At 37.2% G+C, this 19,687-nt stretch overlaps 1 protein-coding gene across 1 annotated transcript in view; it reads left to right on the top strand.

Moving 5' to 3' along the window:
• XYLB (xylulokinase) overlaps positions 1–19,687 on the top strand; it is a 1,259,970-nt gene that overhangs the window by 35,644 nt on the left and 1,204,639 nt on the right. The window contains exons 2-3 of the mRNA XM_044066952.1: positions 1,899–1,981; positions 5,877–5,946. Coding sequence (XP_043922887.1) covers positions 1,899–1,981; positions 5,877–5,946 — 153 coding nt within the window. The remainder of the gene's footprint in view (positions 1–1,898; positions 1,982–5,876; positions 5,947–19,687) is intronic.

Genomic DNA, 19,687 nt, shown 5'->3' with positions numbered 1-19,687 from the left:
ATTCTATGGCACCCAGTACCTCTGGGTAGTCTGCTGCATGGTGGAAAATTCGCATATTGGTAGTCTTCTCCTCAGGGGTGTTGGGGAAATAAATGTGCTCACTGGCATGTGTTAGCATGACATCCAGGAACTGGTAGAGTACCCTGGATGTGAATGCTTGTGAGATCCCCTTGCTGTCCCCAGTAAGTCTTTGGAAAGTACCTGTAGCTAATATTCTTAAGGCCACACATACCTTTGTTTCCACTGGGATGGGTTCCTCTCTGTTGGCTCTGAGTCTGAGGTGAGGCCGGCAGAGCTCAGTGAGTTGCTGTAATATGTCGCTGTCCATCCTGTAGCACTCTACTATCTCCAGCTCATGTAGCCCCTGAATGGTTACCTTGGGTCTAAACATTCTTCTCCTCCTCAGTCTGGGCCAATTGTCAGCATCATCCTCATCACTGCCCTCAGCCTATAGCACGTAAAGATGTAGCTAAGCAGAAGTAGCCCCTATCATTATGTCAGTTAAAATTCCCAAGTGTGTACTCCAATGGTGCAGAGTAAGTGGGAAAAATCAGATTAAAGGGCGTCTGCTTACTTTATACTAGTGTGCTGCAGGTGCAGCCTGTGTGATTGGCTGACTTTGATATATTCCACCTGCCAGCTACATTATCGAAGGGTTTGAATGGCCCACTGTGAGTGGCAGAGGCCTCATTAGTCATTTATAGTTGACTGCCTTTTGTCTGCTATTTCCTTTTATTTATTTATTTTTTCCAATTTCCTCCCCTTCTAAGCCCCGTGGTGCTTTGCGCAAACCCGTGGAGCTAGTGTAAACATTGCTGAATAGAAAGGGACCTCTCCTGAACACAAACACACTCAGCATTTCTCTAATCAGCTAAGCACAGGTTAGCAGCATCAGACACACACCCCCCCCTGCTTAGCTGTGATTAGCTGAGCTCAAACAGGAGCCGCTGAGCTCCAATGTGCTTACACAAGCTATGACACACTCCGTTTTCATGTCAGCTGACTCTTCTGCCTTCACCACCACGTTGTAGCCCATACACAGTTAGGTACTTCTGGACACAATGGCCCATTTTGCTTGTCAGTAAACTTAGCTCATTTGCATACACCTAATTGTGTATACCCTAGTTACAGCACTACACGAGAGCCTATGTCCTTAGCAATCATGAGTCTGCATGCTGGCCAGAATAATGGGGAAAATAATTTTACCTTTAATACTCTCCTTTTACTATTTTAATTTTATTCTTTGCAAGCTCACATGTTTTTGCGCTGCTATGCTCCGCTTCGCTTAAACATGGCATATGTGCTAAAAAAAACCTTTTGATTTTTCACATTTTGCATCACTTGTACATGTAAAAGGACATAGTTTTGGGCATTGGTATGCATAATGCACCTAATACATGCTTTACTTTTAGTTGTAACAGCCCTGTTTTTTTTTTGTTTGTTTGTTTTTTGCAGTCCGGTTCAGTTACTAACTACATACATTTTTACTGCAGGCACAGCTCCTACACGGATGCCTGTCTGCATCCTGGATCGGTAGATCACCTTATTTGCATGGTTTTCACCAGCAAATAATGTGATTTACATACTGCGATCACATCTGTGTCTAGTCTAATGGCTGTTGCCTCTGTGTAGGTATGGTGTACTTACAGTACTACAGTTATTGTATGAATATGCTGTACTATACATTTGTTGATAAGTTTGTATTTTTTATCCTGCTGTGACTGCATTTGGCAAAACTGAACAGTGATGCTGACTGCTAGACTCAGCTCAGGTTTAGAGGTAAGAGTGGAGGCTGAGATGAGAGTTACTGAAGTCTGTGAATTGTGGGTGCTGTTAAGTATTGTTTTTTTATCTAATTTCAGTTTCTGTACATCATATTCATTGTGTTTTTTTTTCAGCTAAAAGTTATTGCTGTTGACGATGCTCTACAGGTTGTGTACCAGGACTGTGTTACTTTTGATAAGGATCTTCCAGAATATGGGTAAATATGCTTTTTAATGTAAGCACACTGAATGCTGCCAAGTTAAAACATAACCACTGTAGCAAGTATTTTGTTTGTAATGCAAAATTCACGGTGTATGATAAAGGTTAAACAGAAAAGTTAATTAATTGTATTCTGCCGCCCAGTGGCTTAAATCTGATTTGCAGTAAAAAGGGTTTATTTTTGCAGTTTGCTGAATTGTGAAGTGTTCAGAGGTGTCATGCTGTTATGAGAATAAACCCATTCTTAAGTCAGACCATGTTCATCCTGGTACTACTGCAGTATCTGAACTGTATATGAAGGGTGTTTTTCCACTCAGGAAATGCTGTTTCTGCCATGCCCTTCTTTCACATTTCATTATAGGAAAGAGTTGGCAGGTAAGAGAGATGAATTGGCAGGTAAGAGAGATGCTTGGCAGGTAAGAGAGATGCTTGGCACACCCAGAGTACTGATTTTCCTTCCAACTAAATACCTTTATAAGATGGCGATGTTAAGTAATCACCAGCCAGTTGCCATCTCCCCATCTATAAACTGTCCTACTCATCTCAGTCTGAATTTTTCAGAATGTCTGAGTACCATACCTGTAAACACGTATCCGCTGTCCAATATATATATATGACAAAATACAGATTTTTAACATAAAATAGCAGGGTGCCCAAAATATCTCAGTGACCTTTTTAAATTATGATTTCCAGTGTTCATTTAAACCCCCTTGGTGTTGCTAATGTTGGCAGTGTAAAGACTGCATTAGAACTGCAGCTGTATGTAAAGGGAACAAGTCCTCAGTCACCTGGATGCGTGCAGTGGTAATGGAGGAAGTATGCAGCCTGCATTAACATCCGCAATGACAGTAGTTGCCACACATTTTCATTTTGAGTGCCAAGGCACTGGCAACTGATGGCTTAAATTCATGCAGTATCTGAATATAAGTAGAGAGATGTCCCATTTTAATTTGTAAACATTAGACGCTGCAAAGTAAAAAGGTGAACGAAAAATATGTCATCACTGTATTTGTAAATGCAAAGATATTTTTACTCTAGGCACTGTATTAACAAATAATGAATGCTTTTGTTAGCAGTACCTCTTTATACTTTTTGTATCACGTTCAATATATTTGTATAAAAATTAGATATTCTCTCTAAGTGCACCCAGGTCTCTAGTTTTGTTTTTCTTGTGTTACCGCTTGTTGTTCATTGTGTAAGTCTTGTCCCTAATGTCTGTGCCAAATGTACCATAGCTTGTTAGCTACATATTGTAATGTTAGCCTCCTTTTGTACCACCTTATCAGGTGTATGAAGTAATCCTGAAATAGAAATGCATCCACTGGGGTATGTGGCTACACACCCTGCCTTAGAACCATCACTGTATCTCCAGTAAAGTGTAAAATGCCAGAGGGTGTGATGATGAAATAGGCTTTATCCATAATGGCTGAAATTCACTCACTTTAAAATGGAAGCTTGAAAAGAAACCTTTGCAAAATGCTCACACAGGAATCACATTTTTTATTAATAGTTAAGCACTTTTGTCTCAACCAACAAAAAGACTTTTTCAAAACAGAATCTTAAATTACCAAAACTTCACTTTTAAGTCAATAACTTAATCACGTGGTAATAAAAGACCAATTCTATGATATATTTATATGATATGATATGATATATGATATACTTCCATGTGCATTCCTGAGCATTAATGTAGCGTACAGAGCAAGAACACTAACAATGCTTTGTTGAAACTTCCTAGTACATGTGGTAATTTTAAGAAGAGGCAGTTTTTCATTGTGGACAGACTTCACATTCACATGCTCAGGAGGGTGCATTGAAGTATATCCCAGAATATAAGGAAGTTTTATGGCCGCTTTGTTTGAATGCAGCTGAAAATCCAGGATTTATTGAGAATGTATCCGTACATCCAGCATTGAAAATAAAGTAATTATGTATATGTGTACATTATAGAAGAACATTTGTAAATATTTATTAGTTCTTTACACTGCATTTTTTGTTTGTTTTTTCCCCAGTACCTTGTGATTTAATTTAATGATTTAGATGTAAGGTTTTGGTAATTTGAGATTCAGTTTTGGAAAAAGTCTTGTGTTGGTTGAGATGAAAGAACTAAGTTGTTAATAATAAAGGATTTGTTTTTGTGTGGGTATTTTGTGAAGTGTTTTTATTTTTGAATTTTTGCTTTTGACTGCTTTGTGATCTTTCTGAGGAATTTTTCCAGTTTAAAATGGAATTATTTCCTTTAGTCAAGACATACTGGTGTTAACCTAATCAAACACGATTACCATTATCAGTTTTAATTTGTAAGAGATTTATACTTTCACAGTGTTACATAATGTACATCATAGACTTAGTCTGAATGAAGTTTTCAGCTTCTGATTTTATTAGGGCCACAAATGTGGACAGGAACTATTGCAGCATATTTTCAAAAAATTTGCTAGGAAATTGCTTGCAGTCATAGGAACCAGTGCCCAAATATACACTCTTAGTTACAATGTCCTTGTTAGTTTTATTAGTATAATATTTTCTTGAAATTTGGAAACAAATTTTAGCTTTTCCTCGAATAAAGTGAAGTTTTACGGCAGCTTTGTTTGAATATAGGTAGATATTCTGAATTCTGATTGCTCTAGAATTCTTGACAAGTGGATTATTTCTTTTGGATCCATTTTCAAAGCCTTCCAATTTATCTTTAATTGCATTACAGTATTATGAAATTTTAGCAGACCTTGCATTAAAAGTTTCACTTTATCCAGAAAAGTAATTAAAGTGACTGCTTGATCAAAAAGATTAAGTAAATAGTTTGCATACGAGATCTTTAGGTTCTCTACAGGCTGCAGGATTCTAACAAAAATTTAAAAGATAATGCCATCTTTCAGAGTAACAGATGAATATACATTGGTCCCTGACTTCTTCAGAAGAAGATAAGGTCTTCAGTCCTTTATTATCTGACAAATATTATGTAGAAATAGATCTGTTATATAATTTATGTGTTTGCATCTGCAAATTTATTGACAAAAATGCAAATTATGATGATAATTTTGTATATTTTTTTCTTATATGTTAAACATTTTAATTATGTTTATGGAGGAGATTTGGAACTCTTTTTCTTATACTCTCACACTGCTTTGGCACAAAGCTGAAGACTTTTGCTTATTTTAGTCCCATCTGTGTTATCTTCTCTGAATGCTTTCAATATTGCATTTTTTGGTGCATTATGTTAAGACTGAGATTGACCATTTTTGAGCCTTGTCAAGCCCTTTCTCATCATTTTTGGCCCAATGTGTGGTTTAAATATTGCACCTTAAAGAGAAGCATTCCCAGTATTGAATGTTAATGTCCCCATTTGTATATTGTCCTTTTTCAAAACTGAGACTGCTGATTGTAGCCTGTGCAACCGGCTTTTTACTTGGTAGCATCCTGTGATTCATTCCAAGGGTGAACTGTACATTAATGTTTTGTGTTGTGCAATATTAAATGCCTTTTTAAAATACAGGCATGATACATCTATGCAATGTCCATGGTTTATTATTTTGATCATCTTTTCAATTACATTTTTTAGACTTGTCTAATATGAACTTCCTTGTGTGAGTGCACCACTATCACCCAAGGTCAGTTAGCATATGCAGGTAAAATCTGATTATTTACTAGATTGGAATTGGTGAATTTGTGTTCCTTGACTTTTATTCTTCTTTCAGTATGGTTACCTGCTTTTCCTGTCATGCTGTGCTCCTTATTGGTACCAAACAGTAACACCTGATAAAGGGAGCTAGACTGAGGATTTCCATTCTAGTCTGTTGATGAGTACCTTTAGAAATGGCCTCTTATAGGTAAGAGTGTCATAGGCTTATGGTTTTGGTAAAATATGCTTAAAAATAATGGGTTATTTTTCCTGTTAGGACCAAGTGTGGTGTCCATATCCATGATGACAATCTGACTGTGACCTCACCAGTTTTAATGTGGGTTAAGGTAAGACTATTGTTTTTATTTACGATAATCAGAAATTAAAAATATTAACATATGGTGAATGTCTGAGTGCTCCTGTTAATGAACAATGAATTAAAATTATTTTGCTAAAGCATTATGGTCTGATAATTGCATTATTGCAAACTATTTGATTGTATTTAATGCCCTAATCCCATTTTTTTATTCCAACAGCACAAGTATTTCCCATTTTGTCCATACTGGCTCTAGCTAGGAAAATTATTACAAAGAAATGGGAAAGTAAAAATATTCTCCCTTTACTGAATTTATTTATCTAAGACTGTATGTAACAAAGAATTGCAGACTGTTAAAATGAGAATGTTGAATATTACACATCAATATTTATCATGGCAAAAACTGAGTGATTTTTTAGAGAAATATTAATGGTTCAGTTTAATATAAAATTTTGTTATGGACATTTTATATAGTTATTTGTTTGTTATATTTTGTTAAATGTTAAAAAAATTTCAATTTTTAAAACTTAATAGAAATTAATTAGAATATACTTCTGTTAATTAAATTTCCATTCTGTGCATTATTTCTTTTTATACAGTATATTAGTGTTAAAGAGCCATGTCTATGTCTGCTTGAATAAATATAAATATGTTGTAATGTGCCTTATTCCTGATGTCAAGAATACAGCTGCAGTATTAATTAAGTAATTAATTCAGGCATTTACTTATTTACGATTTGGTACATGGTTACATGGGCTGCTCCAAAGACACTTTTCCTATAACAAAAAAATAAAAGAAAAACAGAAACTAGAAAATGTTGAGTGGATCAAACTTTAAAAATCCTAAATTACAGAGCTGTGAAGAAACCTCCTTGTGCAAGTGGCTGCCATTAGATGTTAAATTCAGACTGAAAGGTAGAATGTGATGTGTTAATAAATCTATGTATGTATTTATTTTAATTTGTTAATCAGATAGCTAGGCTTGTCCAGAGACACTCTTCCACTGTGATCCAGACCATTAAATGGTTCAGAAGAGTAGTACAGTAGTTCTGTTGCAAGGAGTTCTCAGAAAGATTCATTGTGCAGAAAATGTTCAGTTTACTGAAAGTTAATTGATTAGCAGAATTGTCAGCAAATCCTTATAAGTGATAGTTGTCTGGCTAATTTTAGTGATATATGATTAAATGTAAAATGTTTTTAAGTTAAAGAGGTGTGCACAATCGTGTGTTACAGCACATCCCACTTTTTAGTGCAGTCATATAGTCAGCTTCCTACATTTTGTCTAGAAATGCCATGTTAGGACAGCAAAAGTTTACTGTAAGTTTACACACCATTGTTGTCGTCTTTGTTAAATGTTGGACTAGTATTACATGCACAAACACACACGCAAGCAGGAGGCAGTGCAATGCAAGGCAGGACAGAGAATGCAATCAGAGCAGTAAACTATGAGCTAGAGTGGAAGGGAAACAAGAGGGCAAATATCATAAGTGCAGACACAGACAATTAAGTGTGTGACTGTTGCCACAGTTAGATATGTAGTGGCAGTGTAGCAGCTAGCAGGGCTTGAAATTCATGACAATAATGCCTATATGCATAAATATACTTGTATGATGTCATTGGTATGGCATCAGGGACTATTGAACTTCAGTAGAGTCCCAAGGAACATAACAATCACATTTTCAGTTCCTGGACTAGCACACGCATGCCTGGTAAATACATACCAGGTACACCTGTGTTTAGGAGTGGCAGTTACTGCTGTGTAGCCTGAAAGTGCTGCACAGTTTTACTGTATAAGATAGCTGTCTACAGTTCAGCATGCCGTACCAATTAGGTACCATAGCTTAGTGGTAAGGTATGCTGTACAGAAGTGAGCTGCCTTTCTTAAAGCTGTATGTTGCTGCCATGAATGCAGTAATATAGGTAGGACATGAAAAAAGGGGGCAACAGCTGATTCCAATCACTCTTTAATTTAATACTAGCTTTTAAAAGCTGGTATTGCATTTGCTGTCAAACCTGAGCTCTGCAGCACGCCGTGTGTGGTCTAAACTGTACTAACTGCTTGCTACAGTTTAAAAGTAAAACAAAAAAAAAATATTTTTTCTTTTTATCCAACTAAAACCTGAGCACTGTAGCACTGTGTGCAGGCAGGCTATATACTGTAGCAACTGTTTGCTTCATTTAAAAGAAGAAGAAATGTTAAAATACTGTAAGTGGAGGGTTGGGGCAGAGCACAAAAATGAATGGCTGTGGCTGGAGTGAAGGGCGTGTAATGCATCTGCCCACCTGATTGGTGTGCCAGTAGAAGGAACGTCTGTCTTTTTTTTTTTTTTTTGTGCGGTAGGGGGGTGCGTAGATCTAACTTTATTAAGCTGATGACTTATGGTTTATTACAGTGAAGTGCTTTTTTGCTTTTCACTTAAAGAGCCGACGGGGTGGATCATAGTGCCAGCACAGAGCACTAATTGAACCAGCTACACTTCTGCATGACTGGATCACAGCCATTAGCCATGTGGGTAGTGCTGGGATCATTACTATGTTATGGTAATCGGTGCTCAAATACTGAGCTTGCTTTTATACACAGGATCTTGCTAGCATCAGAAGGTAGTAGGATGGGACAGGGTAGTGTGTTGTAGCAGATTGTCTCCACTGTAGGGAGCTCTTTTGCCAGTAGGGAATTTTCATCCATGCAATGGAAGTGTTTTATTTATTAATTTATTTTTTGGCATCGGTATGTTGCACAGCACAGTTATACAGTCTGCCGTTCTCTTCCTGTAGCTTCACACCAGCAGAACAAGCTAAGACCACATAAGTGTGGCCTTGATAAGAAAGAGCATGCATGGGGGGTGCTTATTAGTGTAGGGGTAGGTGTTTAGTGTATAGTAAAGCTGGATTATGCAAGATCCCTTACATGATCATGCTTCATTATTTACAATTATTTTTTGAATCAGACAGGGATTTGTACACCATTTTGTAACACATGTCATGAGCAGTAGCATAGCATTTTTATGAAGAGTGGCAAGACTTTACATGAAGACTTAACATCATATTGGCTGGATGATGTTCTATAGCACATACTGAGTCTGGTTACAAAGTGTGTTTTATGTGTTTCAGTAAAAAATAAATGCCAAATGGCAGCTATGTGTGCTATAGATTTCTTTTGAGAATCTGCTGTGTCGAAAGTTATTGGTAAATTACTTTTTGGTTGTTAAATAACCACTCACTATCAAAACACACTCCACTGTATTTTTAAGTTTTTAATACAGATCGAGATACCTAATAGATATTTTGCATTGCCACAATTAAAATATTTGCCACAGGTATTTTCTGAAATTCATAACACCAACATAGAACAACTAAGTAAAAAGCTATATATTTTTTCTTCATACTGATGACTCCTTAATCAATAGTATTTTTAATAATTGTATTCAGAAGCATAATTAAATAGAATCAGATATAAAAAAATCATATTAATTTGGCACGCTTGTTTAGTGATGCACAGTAGTTTAACTTAATAGCTCTGCTTTTTGTGTCTTCATATTTTTAAGGGGTAGTGACATCACTGTTCCAAAATCAGGTCAGCATCATGTGAAAGTTAGGATTCCAGTTTCAGAGTTTATATGTTTTTTTGCATGAGCAGGTTAAGTCTCCTTGCATATCCAAAGGATATGAAAGCTTTAGGGACTTGACTTTGCTCTAAACACAACTTCCCCTGAGGTTATTTAAGTTTGGCATTAAATACAAAAGTGAAGATAAAGGGGTTCGTCTGTTCAGTAGTACTTTGTATATTTTTATTAACGTGCTTCTATACATTGTGTATCACATTTGTATTCCTGCTTCATTTGCCACTCTTATTTCTATCCTGAGCTTTATCTTACTTTATGTACATTTTGATCATTTGTTCTTTGAGGATTATGTTTGGGACCAGACTGGTAACATGCCTAACTAACTATTGTAAGTAATCACAGGAGGACATTAAGGTTCCTTGCGGTTGTAAGAAGGTAAGTGCAGTTCCTCTTCTTAAAAGTGAAAGGCATAAGTGAAAACTGCTGGCCTGTGTACTTATCCTCCTTTATAATAAAGTTAAGTCATGGAGTCATTCTTGTAGAAGATAATTTTGGCAAATGTAGAAGTCAGTGATGCACTAGACTCCCTTTAACCTGCGTTTGTATCAGGTAGGTTATCCACCAAATCTGAACAGTTATTTTTCCTGTTTAGGTAGTTTGTGAAGTAAACAGGTTATGTACGTGTCTTGAGTATATTTTAGTGAAGCATTTCACATAGTACTGCAAGGCTGTATGAAGAACATAGCCTTAGACTGGGTTATATGGTAGTAACATGGACAAAACTTTGTTTAGACAGATGAGTATATAGGATTGTAGTAAATGGAGTTAAGTTTGTATGAAAGAATGATTACAGGGCAGTGTATTACAGGGGTCAGTACTAGGAATAGTCTGTTTCAGTAGATAAGTGACACAGCAGAGGTCTGAAATAAAAAAAAAGTGTGTCTTTCTGTCGATGATAACAGAGATAGACAACAAGGTTCACCCAAAATGTGCTGTAGAAAGGATATTAAGGTATTCTGCAAGGAAGTAATAATAGTTTAAATATGGCTGCTGAAATTAATCACAGGCATTTACAAAATACTTTATCTTGGAAGCAGTGGTATGCAGAAGTGGGTACATAACAGGAGAGTAGACAGTAGCAACAACAGAATTAGTAAAGGTCCCAGTAGATATACATGTCAGAGGTTGTAAAGTTTAGTAATTGTGGATCAAAACATTCAATACAGAGATAGAGTGCTGGCCTATATCAAAAAAGGCATCAGCAGCAGAAAACAAGCAAGTCACTCTTTACAGATTGTTGATAGGATCCCATCAGGAGTATTGAGTGCAGTCCTGGACACATCATGTTCATTTGGACATATATATGATAAAGGAAACATGGAGAAGTAGATTGCTAGCCTCAGCAGAAGCAATCTAAGTAAAGGTTACAAGAGCTACATGAGCTTAGTGTGCATGGTTTTAAAGAAAGCAGAAGGGAATACAATAGAAACATTTTAGCACCTCAAGGGAATCCATACAGTCTGGGTAGGCACATTTGCTTATCAAGATGTATAAGAACAACAGGATGCAGTTTAGAGGTGCAAGACAAAAGGCTCACCTGGGGGAGGTTTTATTTTGTTTTTGCTTTAGAGTGATAGATGAGTAGATCAGCTTTCCTGGAGAGATGATACAAATACAATGACATAATTCATAAATGTATGGAACAGCCATAAGTCCAATTTGTTTGTAAAAAGGAAAAAGGGAACAAGCTGGTGATTTAGTAGGATCTGCAGCGCATGTAGAAGTCTAGAAATGGTTACAGAAGACAGGCCCACTGAGTCTTTCCTGTCACCAGACCAGTTTCTCTGTTACTGTAAATTCCACCATAAAGGTATTCTAGTTGCACATTTTTAAGATATATAACTCTCCAGGGTATTCAGTATAACCTTTTTTCAGGTTGTGCACAATATAAGTCACATAGACATGCAGCTAGTAGGGAACAAGTGAAACTCTGTAACCACCGAAAGTAATCTATTTGCTGTTAGCTATGTTTAGCGTTATGTAGAACCTTTTGTCATCATCATTACAGACTTAACATATTTCATCTTTTCAAGTTGTAATGATGGAACAGAAACAGTATCTCTTGAACTGCTTAATGCTGTAGATTGCAGACTTCAGAATATGTAAAGAAAAATTGGGAGAGAGGTTCCTGTGTGTGTACATTTTTAATCCAAAAATTGTACTAAGTTTTATAGTCGAAAACATTTATTTTTCTAAATTTCACTAGAAATATACAATTGTTGTGAGAAATAACAGAAAGAGATATACATAACTAAAGTGGAATATGAAAAGAAACAATATGTATCGAACCGATAAGGGCATGTTGCTCAATTCTATAAACTGTTGACTTCAGAATGTGTGTGTGTGTGTGTGTGTGTGTGTGTGTGTGTGTGTGTGTGTGTGTGTGTGTGTGTGTGTGTGTGTGTATAAATATGGTTACACTTCAAAACATCTAAAACTCATAACATCTAAATTCAAAACATTGAGACCACAACATCTAAAACCCAAAACATCTAAAACTCATAGCATTGAATTTCATCACACCTAATATGTATAATATGGAATAGTGTATCATGAAACATGTAAATGTCATAGTTTAATCTGTTGTTTTTGTGGTATCAGTATGAGATGTTATACTATTTATATAGTGTTTATTTTGCCACTCTGTGTGTGGTTTTTAGGCCATACAGGTAAATGATATAGACATTGTTTGTATATTCTTTATGGTGATCGAATTTAATTTTTTCCCACTGTAGTGTGAACTCGGAGTGGGTATATTTAATTTATGGGTGGGGTGGGGGGTGCAGGGGGGCTTGCCCCCTGCAGAAACATAGTAAAAAGTGTGTTTGTTAGTTTGGTGGTGTTATAGGTATAGGGGATGTTATTTTCATGTGATTTGTAGTGTTTGATGTTGTGATGCAAAGTTTTGATGTTATGAGATTCGATATTATGGGTTTTAGATGTTCTGGGTTTTAAATGTTGTGGTCTCAATGTTTTGAATTTAGATGTTATGAGTTTTAGATGTTTTGAATGGTAACTGTAAATATATATATATATATATATATATATATATATATAAAATGGAGAGAAGTTGCTGTATGTATGTTTGTAATCCAAAATTTGTCCTAGGTTATATGGTTACAAATCTGTGTTTTTGTAAATTTAACCAGAAATATGTAATTCTTACAAGCAATAACAGAAAGAGCTGTACATGATTCAGATAGAATATGAAGGGAATACATTGCAACTAACAATAGATCCAAATTGCTTCATGTGTCTAGTCCGTAGGTGGTCCAGTGTTTATTAAAACATACTTATTTCTACTCTATCTCTACTTTTTTTTCTATTTCTTATTATACAATGCTTTACACTTGTTCCACAACATTAATTAGTTTAATTCAGCTCATATGTTATATAATCAAAATAGGCCCGTCCCTATTGCTGCCAGTGCCATTTACCAGAGGAATGCCCCAGGGATCTATACTCATCCCATTTTTGTTTTCAGTCTTTATTAACAAGCTGGCCTCTGACCTGTCTAACCTTCCTGTTACTCTTTATGCAGATGTCATGGTTATTCTTCAGTCCAGTCCCTCACATTCAACTATTCAAACTCAGCTTTTAGTCTGATCTCAAGTCCCTTAATTCTTGGTTAAACAACCATAAGCTACTTCTAAAACCCTATAAAACAAAAAGTATGATATTTGGAACCTCACAAAAGTTGAAAAGACTCAAAAAATATCAACATTGCAGATTTCAGTGGTTGCCCAATAGAAATGACCACATCCTTTAAATACTTAGGTTTATGGCTTGATCAGCCTCTTAACTTCTAAAACTACATTGAAAACACCAGGAAAAAAGATAATTTCTCTTTTATTCTGGTTCTAGAAAATATCTCCTTTTCTCTTCAGACCATCTAGAGTTGCAATAGGCAAAGGAGTCCTCCTTGCTCAAATTGAATATGGGCTCCCCATCATAGCCACACTCTTTAAGAAAGACTCATCCACTCTACAGTCCATTAATTAATTTCCAATTTCTCCCCTCAGAACCACCACTGCATCACCCTTTCTAAGGCCAAATGGTTACTAGTCTACAGAGCTGAGATACTCCCAGTGTCACTTGTTTTCAAACTACTTCAACCAGGTGCCTTTCACCTTTTGCAGCCAAACGCCATAATAAAACCACCCCATAAAAACCTCTGCAACCACTCCCATTTAACTCCCTCACTCCAGACTCTCCAAACCAAACTGCACTGTACCGACTATTCTTTCTCCATTCTTACACCCAAACTCTGGCAATCCCTTCCCCCTCACCTAAAAGAAGTCTTCTCTTTCTCCACTTTCAGAGCTCAACTCATAAGACACCTTCATCAAAAAATTGACTGCAAGTGCTTTTCCACCAAGGTATCACCAATAAGTGAACAAATTCCTCCATACTTTTGTTAAAAGGAAAACAATTTATTGCATAATAAAGATGTGTTAAGCGCTTTCACCCACCACAGTGTGGGCTTCTTCAGAACATAAGTAACTTAAAACACTACAGCTTATATTTAAAAGTTGGCACCAAAACTTTTTTCCTTTAAAGCTGTATACACATGCAATTCAGCGTAACAGTATAACCATTTATATATGCTCCTTATTAGCACTCAATAAACTCAAGATCTACTAAGCTACATAGTACTTGCTTAAAAAATTACTACAGTCATTATTGAACATTGCCATATGAAATCTATACAAAATTAATACTATAATAATATGATGCCAGAATTACTATTCGATATATATCACTACTAAAGGAACGATAAGTACTTTAAACAGTACAGCATTTAGACATATAATTATTTGTATGTATATAATACTGCACTTCCTTAAAATCTATTAAAAAGTCTATTAAAAAGTTTTTGTACATGCGCATATACATATATTGCCTGACATAATAATCAAATTTAACAAACATGTCAAAACATTGTCCTACTGTATAAATTCAGAATGACACTGGCTATGTCTATTGATGTTAGTTAACACAGTGCCCTTAAATGTTATACCTATTTCATCTCCAGTGTAGGTTTACAAGAAATATGGTCATTAAGACCCGGTGGTGTGGCCGCATCCAAGAACAGTTGCCACCACACTTCCTTGTATCCCAGTAGGGTTTTGATATCTCCTCCCCTAGGGTCCATTTTAATAATATCTAGTATAGCAAATCTAAAATCATGTGTCTCACCTACCCTCTCTATATGTCTGTATAAGGCACTGTTGGTGTCCTTCCTTCTAATACTATATATGTGATCATATATACATTTTCTAAAACACCTCTCTGTTTTTCCTATGTAATAACACACACATTTGGTGCACTTTGCCATATAAATAAGCATCTTTGTATTACAATTATCATATTTGAATCTCACTATAATGTGTGACCCGTTCTCAATTTTAATTTTTTTTTTTCTAAAATATACACACATTGGTGGGTGAAAGCACTTAATATATCTTTATTATGCAATAAATTGTTTTCCTTTTAACAAAAGTACAGAGGAATTTGTTCACTTATTGGTGATACCTTGGCGTTCAAGTACATTTGTTGTGTTCAACCACAGTGGTTATGCAAGTGCTTTTCCACTGAACAGGTAACTTAACTCCTTCCTCAACTGCATCACTTGTACTTTGACCCTCTGTTCTCAACTACTGCCTCCCTCGCATATTTACTACTAAAATTAATTCACATTTGATTTTCTATTCTGTTAATTTTATTTGCATATCTTATAGGTTCATAGGTATGTACTAGGCTAATGGCCTTTACAAGCATAGCCCATAGAAGTGCCCTGACATCGTGCCGCCCAACATTAGTTCCCAGTGCCTCTATCAAGTAGAGTCACTGGAGTGATACCCAGGGGGGAACTTTCTATTACCCATCCACTCCTCAAGATCTCTCTTGAAGAGGGACAGTGAGGTGCTTTGCTTGACATGTATGGGAAGTTTATTCCAGAGCATGGGCAGTCTCTGGGTGAGGAACCTGTCCCTGCAGCATGTTCTGTTGATTGTGGTAATGAGGTTGAGGTCTCTGGAGCATGTGGTGCGGAAGGATTGGGATTTCTTTAGATGTAGCATTTCTAACAGAGCTGGGTCAGACATGGCTTTGTAAGTCAAACAGTGATCTCCTCTAAGTAGGCGATATGAGACAGAGAATAGGTGGAGTCTTTTGAGTGTGTCCATGTAAGACATGTGTTTAATGCCTAGGATCCTCTTCGTAAGGTACTTCTGTGGCCTCTCCAGTTGTTGCAGGTGTCTAGTGAGGAACATGCCAAATGGGGCATTATACTCGATGATTGGTCTAATGAGGGAAGAGTAGAGAGAGACAATGACCTCTCATTACCAAGGGTTTTGCATCCAGGAAGAAAGATGTGCCACATAGAAGGACTTTCTGACCACAGTGGCAATGTGGTGGTCGAAGGAGAGGTTGCTGTCAACCTGCGTCCCCAGATCTCTTATAACGCCTTCAGTGTTCAGTGGGCTCCCATCGAAGTGGTAATTAGTGGGAACTGAGTTTTTACCAAAAGGGATGATGACTCATTTTTTGGCTTTAAGACCATGGTTTCGACACCAGTCATTGGTCTCAGTGAGACCTTTCTGTAGGATGTCTGCATCACTTGGGGAGTTAATAATGGCTTCCAGCTTGCAGTCATCTGTGAACTTGGTCAGCCAAAGTCCCTTTGTGTTGGTCTGGATTTCTGAGAAGTATATGCCAAGCAGGAAAGGACCCAGGACCGATCCCCATGGGAATCCACTCATGACTGGTTGGCAGTCTGACCTGGAGTCCGCTACTTTCACACTGTGTGTTTTATCTGTGAGCCAGTTTGCAACCCACCTAGTGATATAGGGGTTGATGCCTAGTTTGGTGAGTTTCTCAATAATTTCTCACTGAGGAATGGTATCAAAGGCCTTGGCCAGATCGAGGTAGGCTGTATGCACTATCTTACCTTCATCCACAGCACTAGTGACTGACTCAAAGAAGTCAACCAGGTTGAATAGGTATGATCCTTTCACAAAGCCAAATTGGGTGGGGTCTAAGATTTACTATATCTTTTTTAATCAGGTCCATGATGATGCACTTCATAGCTTTACATATCAGACTCATCAGGCTAATGAGGCGATAATTCCCAGGGTCTGTAGTCGTTGCTCCTTTATGGAGAGGGATGACTGTAGCAGTGTGTCATTCGTTAGGGACGAAGTATGAGGTGAGGTTGTGACTGAACAGGGCACACAGATGTGGTGCCAGTTCACTTTGTAGTTCATGTAGAACATAGCCAGGGATATTATTGGGTCCCATGGAAGCTGTATTCTTGGCCTTAGACAATGCAATGTTGACTTGTGCTGCAGTAGTGCTGGGTGCCTGGCATTCTTCCTGTATTGTGATTGGTCCTTTGGGGGGGAGAGAGGGGTAAAGTTAGCACTGAATCTGTCGGCCGGTATGTTGGCAATATCTGTTGGCTCAGTATAGGAGGTACCATTGTGAGGTAACTCAGAGCAAATCTGGGTATTGCCATGGAGGTTCTTAATATAGCTATAGAAGGCTTTGTGATTGTTTTTAGTGTCTGCCGCAATTCTGCCTTCATAGCTGGCTTTAGAGGATTGGATGAGGGATCTCAACTTTTTGTTGAGCCTAATAAGGGTTTTTCCAGTCTTGCAACTTCACCTTTTTCTGCAACAGTTTTTCCTTCTGTTGTAGAGTTTATTAATGGCAGGGGACCACCGGATTGGCTTCCTTTTTTTTGGAGGAGAGTGTCTTGTTTCTGTTGGGTATGGCTAGTTCCATGTATTATGTACATGTTTGTAAAGTGCATTGGTGTCTGATTCGACAGTCATGCAGCTATTTTCCGTTGGCATGGATGCTGGGAAGTTAGCCACATCTGTTTATAGGAGACCAAAGTCAGATTTGGAGAAGTTTTTCAAGGTGGTTACCTTTGCGGGGGTGTGGGTGAGATGTGGATTTCCATGGTGATAAGTTTATGGTTGGATCTGACCAGGGAGGGATTGACTATTGGTGTAGAGCAATGGTCGTCCATATTAGTAATAACCAGGTCAAGGATTTTGCTTCCTCTAGTGGGGGTAAGAATGAGCTGGTCCAGGCCATTGGAATTGATGAATTCCAGGAAGTGTTGGGCCAGTGTATTGGTACTTGAGTAGCTTGAGTATCATTTGCCTTGTGTGATTACTCTGTGTTTCTGAAATTTGTTCTGTTTTCTTGTTTTTATTAATCTCCTCTTCAGCTAGGTTGTGCCTGGAAATGGCCTATAGTGATCAGTGTACTACCCTGGAAAATAAATAAATAAAATAAATAAATCCTCTTTAAAGGCATTCACTGGTAGTACTTGAATATTTGTTTATTTGTGCAGCTTGCTTCTACATGGAGAAAATGACAAGTGATTTTTTCCATGTATGCATACATACATGTACCAGATACTGTTATTCCCATATGTTTCTTCTGTGTGTCTGTGTATGTGTTTAGGTGCACAAGAGCTTCTGGAAATTACCTTTTTACCTTTGAGAAGCAAGTGAGAAGAGATGAGCAATTTTTCCTTAACAGGAAATGCTTGTGTGATGTTTTAACCTGATCAGTAGTGTATGCAGAGAGATGTCTTTTAAAAAAATGTATTTTTTGCTGGGAGTTTACCATCTTGGATGGCAAAATGATTTGATGTTTTGTACTGCTATCTCACACTGCCTTGTTTTCCGCCTCAGTCCTCAGCTGGCATGCCTTCCATGTGAAGTCTGCACTTCCTTCTTGTGCCCTAGTGAGGTTTTCTTGGGTGCCACAGCTGAATTGTTGATACTGTAACTTACACATTGCTGAGTGTATCCATTTGTGTGTGCTCGCGCGTGTGTTTATGTATGTATGTATGTGTGTGCATCTGTGTGTGCATGCACGTGTGTTTGGGTGTGTGTGTGTGTGTGTGTGTGTGTGTGTGTGTGTGTGTGTGTGTGTGTGTGTGTGTGTGTGTGTGTGTGTGTGTGTGTGTGTGTGTGTGCATGTGAGTATGTGTGTCCTCTGATGACTTAGTGTCCCTTTCAGAATGAGTGTCTATGCCTTTTGCTCACTGAATACTGCTGAGTACTAGGATAAGATCCAACTCCTCACTGCCTGGCATTTTATTAAACAGGTAATCAGAGAATGAGTGAATGAAAAGATGAAAAGATAGCATTTTCTCCCAAGTTTAGAATATTTTTGTTTTACATCTCTGAGGGAAGTTGCTTATTTGATTATTATATTAGACAGGAGAGTTTTATTTTTAATGTTTACTACTTTTATGAAAAGATGTTGAGCTTGTTCCAACATAGGCTTTTTCTGAATTTATCATCTTGTGAGAGAAGACTTGGAGCCTTAGATAATGTAAACTGTTAGGGGACATGTCTTTTCAGCTCCCATTTGCCATCTCCCATCTCAAAATGCTGAGTATGGACATGCTGAAAAAAAAAATCAAAAACACAGGAGAAGAGCAAGAGTGAATCTTGAAGATTGCTCTTCTCCTTAAAATTTCTTTTTGTAGGGGGGCAACCCCACCCCTCCACACCCCTTAGACTTATATATATATATATATATATATATATATATATATATATATATATATATATATATATATATACCAACTCCAAGATTGCAATACCTCAGAGAAATGGTTACCTATTCTTCTAGCCACAGATATAGGCTGGCCTTCAAAGACAGTTAAGTGACACCCAAACTTGTGAGTGAAGCTTAAAATGGGAGAGAAAAAAATTCTGTGGATAGCGAACCATGCAGGGAGAGTCTCCCAGCACTTCCCTAATTTTAATAAACTGTAAGGTTGGGTGATATCTCAAAGATGCACCACAGCAACCTTTTGTTCAGGTTTGGGTGTGGTTTCAGTACTGACGCATTTGATTGGTAGTTTCAAGGCATGGCTGTGCACACTACTATTTCTGAAGGACTTGCTTCCCACATGTACCATGGTAGTATGAAGTAAAACAGAATCTCTAACATTTATTGAATAAGTAGATATCCCTAATGCCATGAAGAAATACAGTCAAATGTAGTTGTAAACTTTCAGTAAACATATTAATGTTCTTATACAATTAAATAGGAAAAAAAATCCCAGAATACCCATGGTATAAGTAATGCTAACCTATAAGTACCAAATGAG

The sequence above is a fragment of the Protopterus annectens genome, chromosome 3.part1 (genome assembly GCF_019279795.1).
Source record: "Protopterus annectens isolate FY-2018-M chromosome 3.part1, PAN1.0, whole genome shotgun sequence".
NCBI lineage: Eukaryota > Metazoa > Chordata > Ceratodontiformes > Protopteridae > Protopterus > Protopterus annectens.
This window is presented reverse-complemented; position numbering and strand designations above follow the sequence as displayed.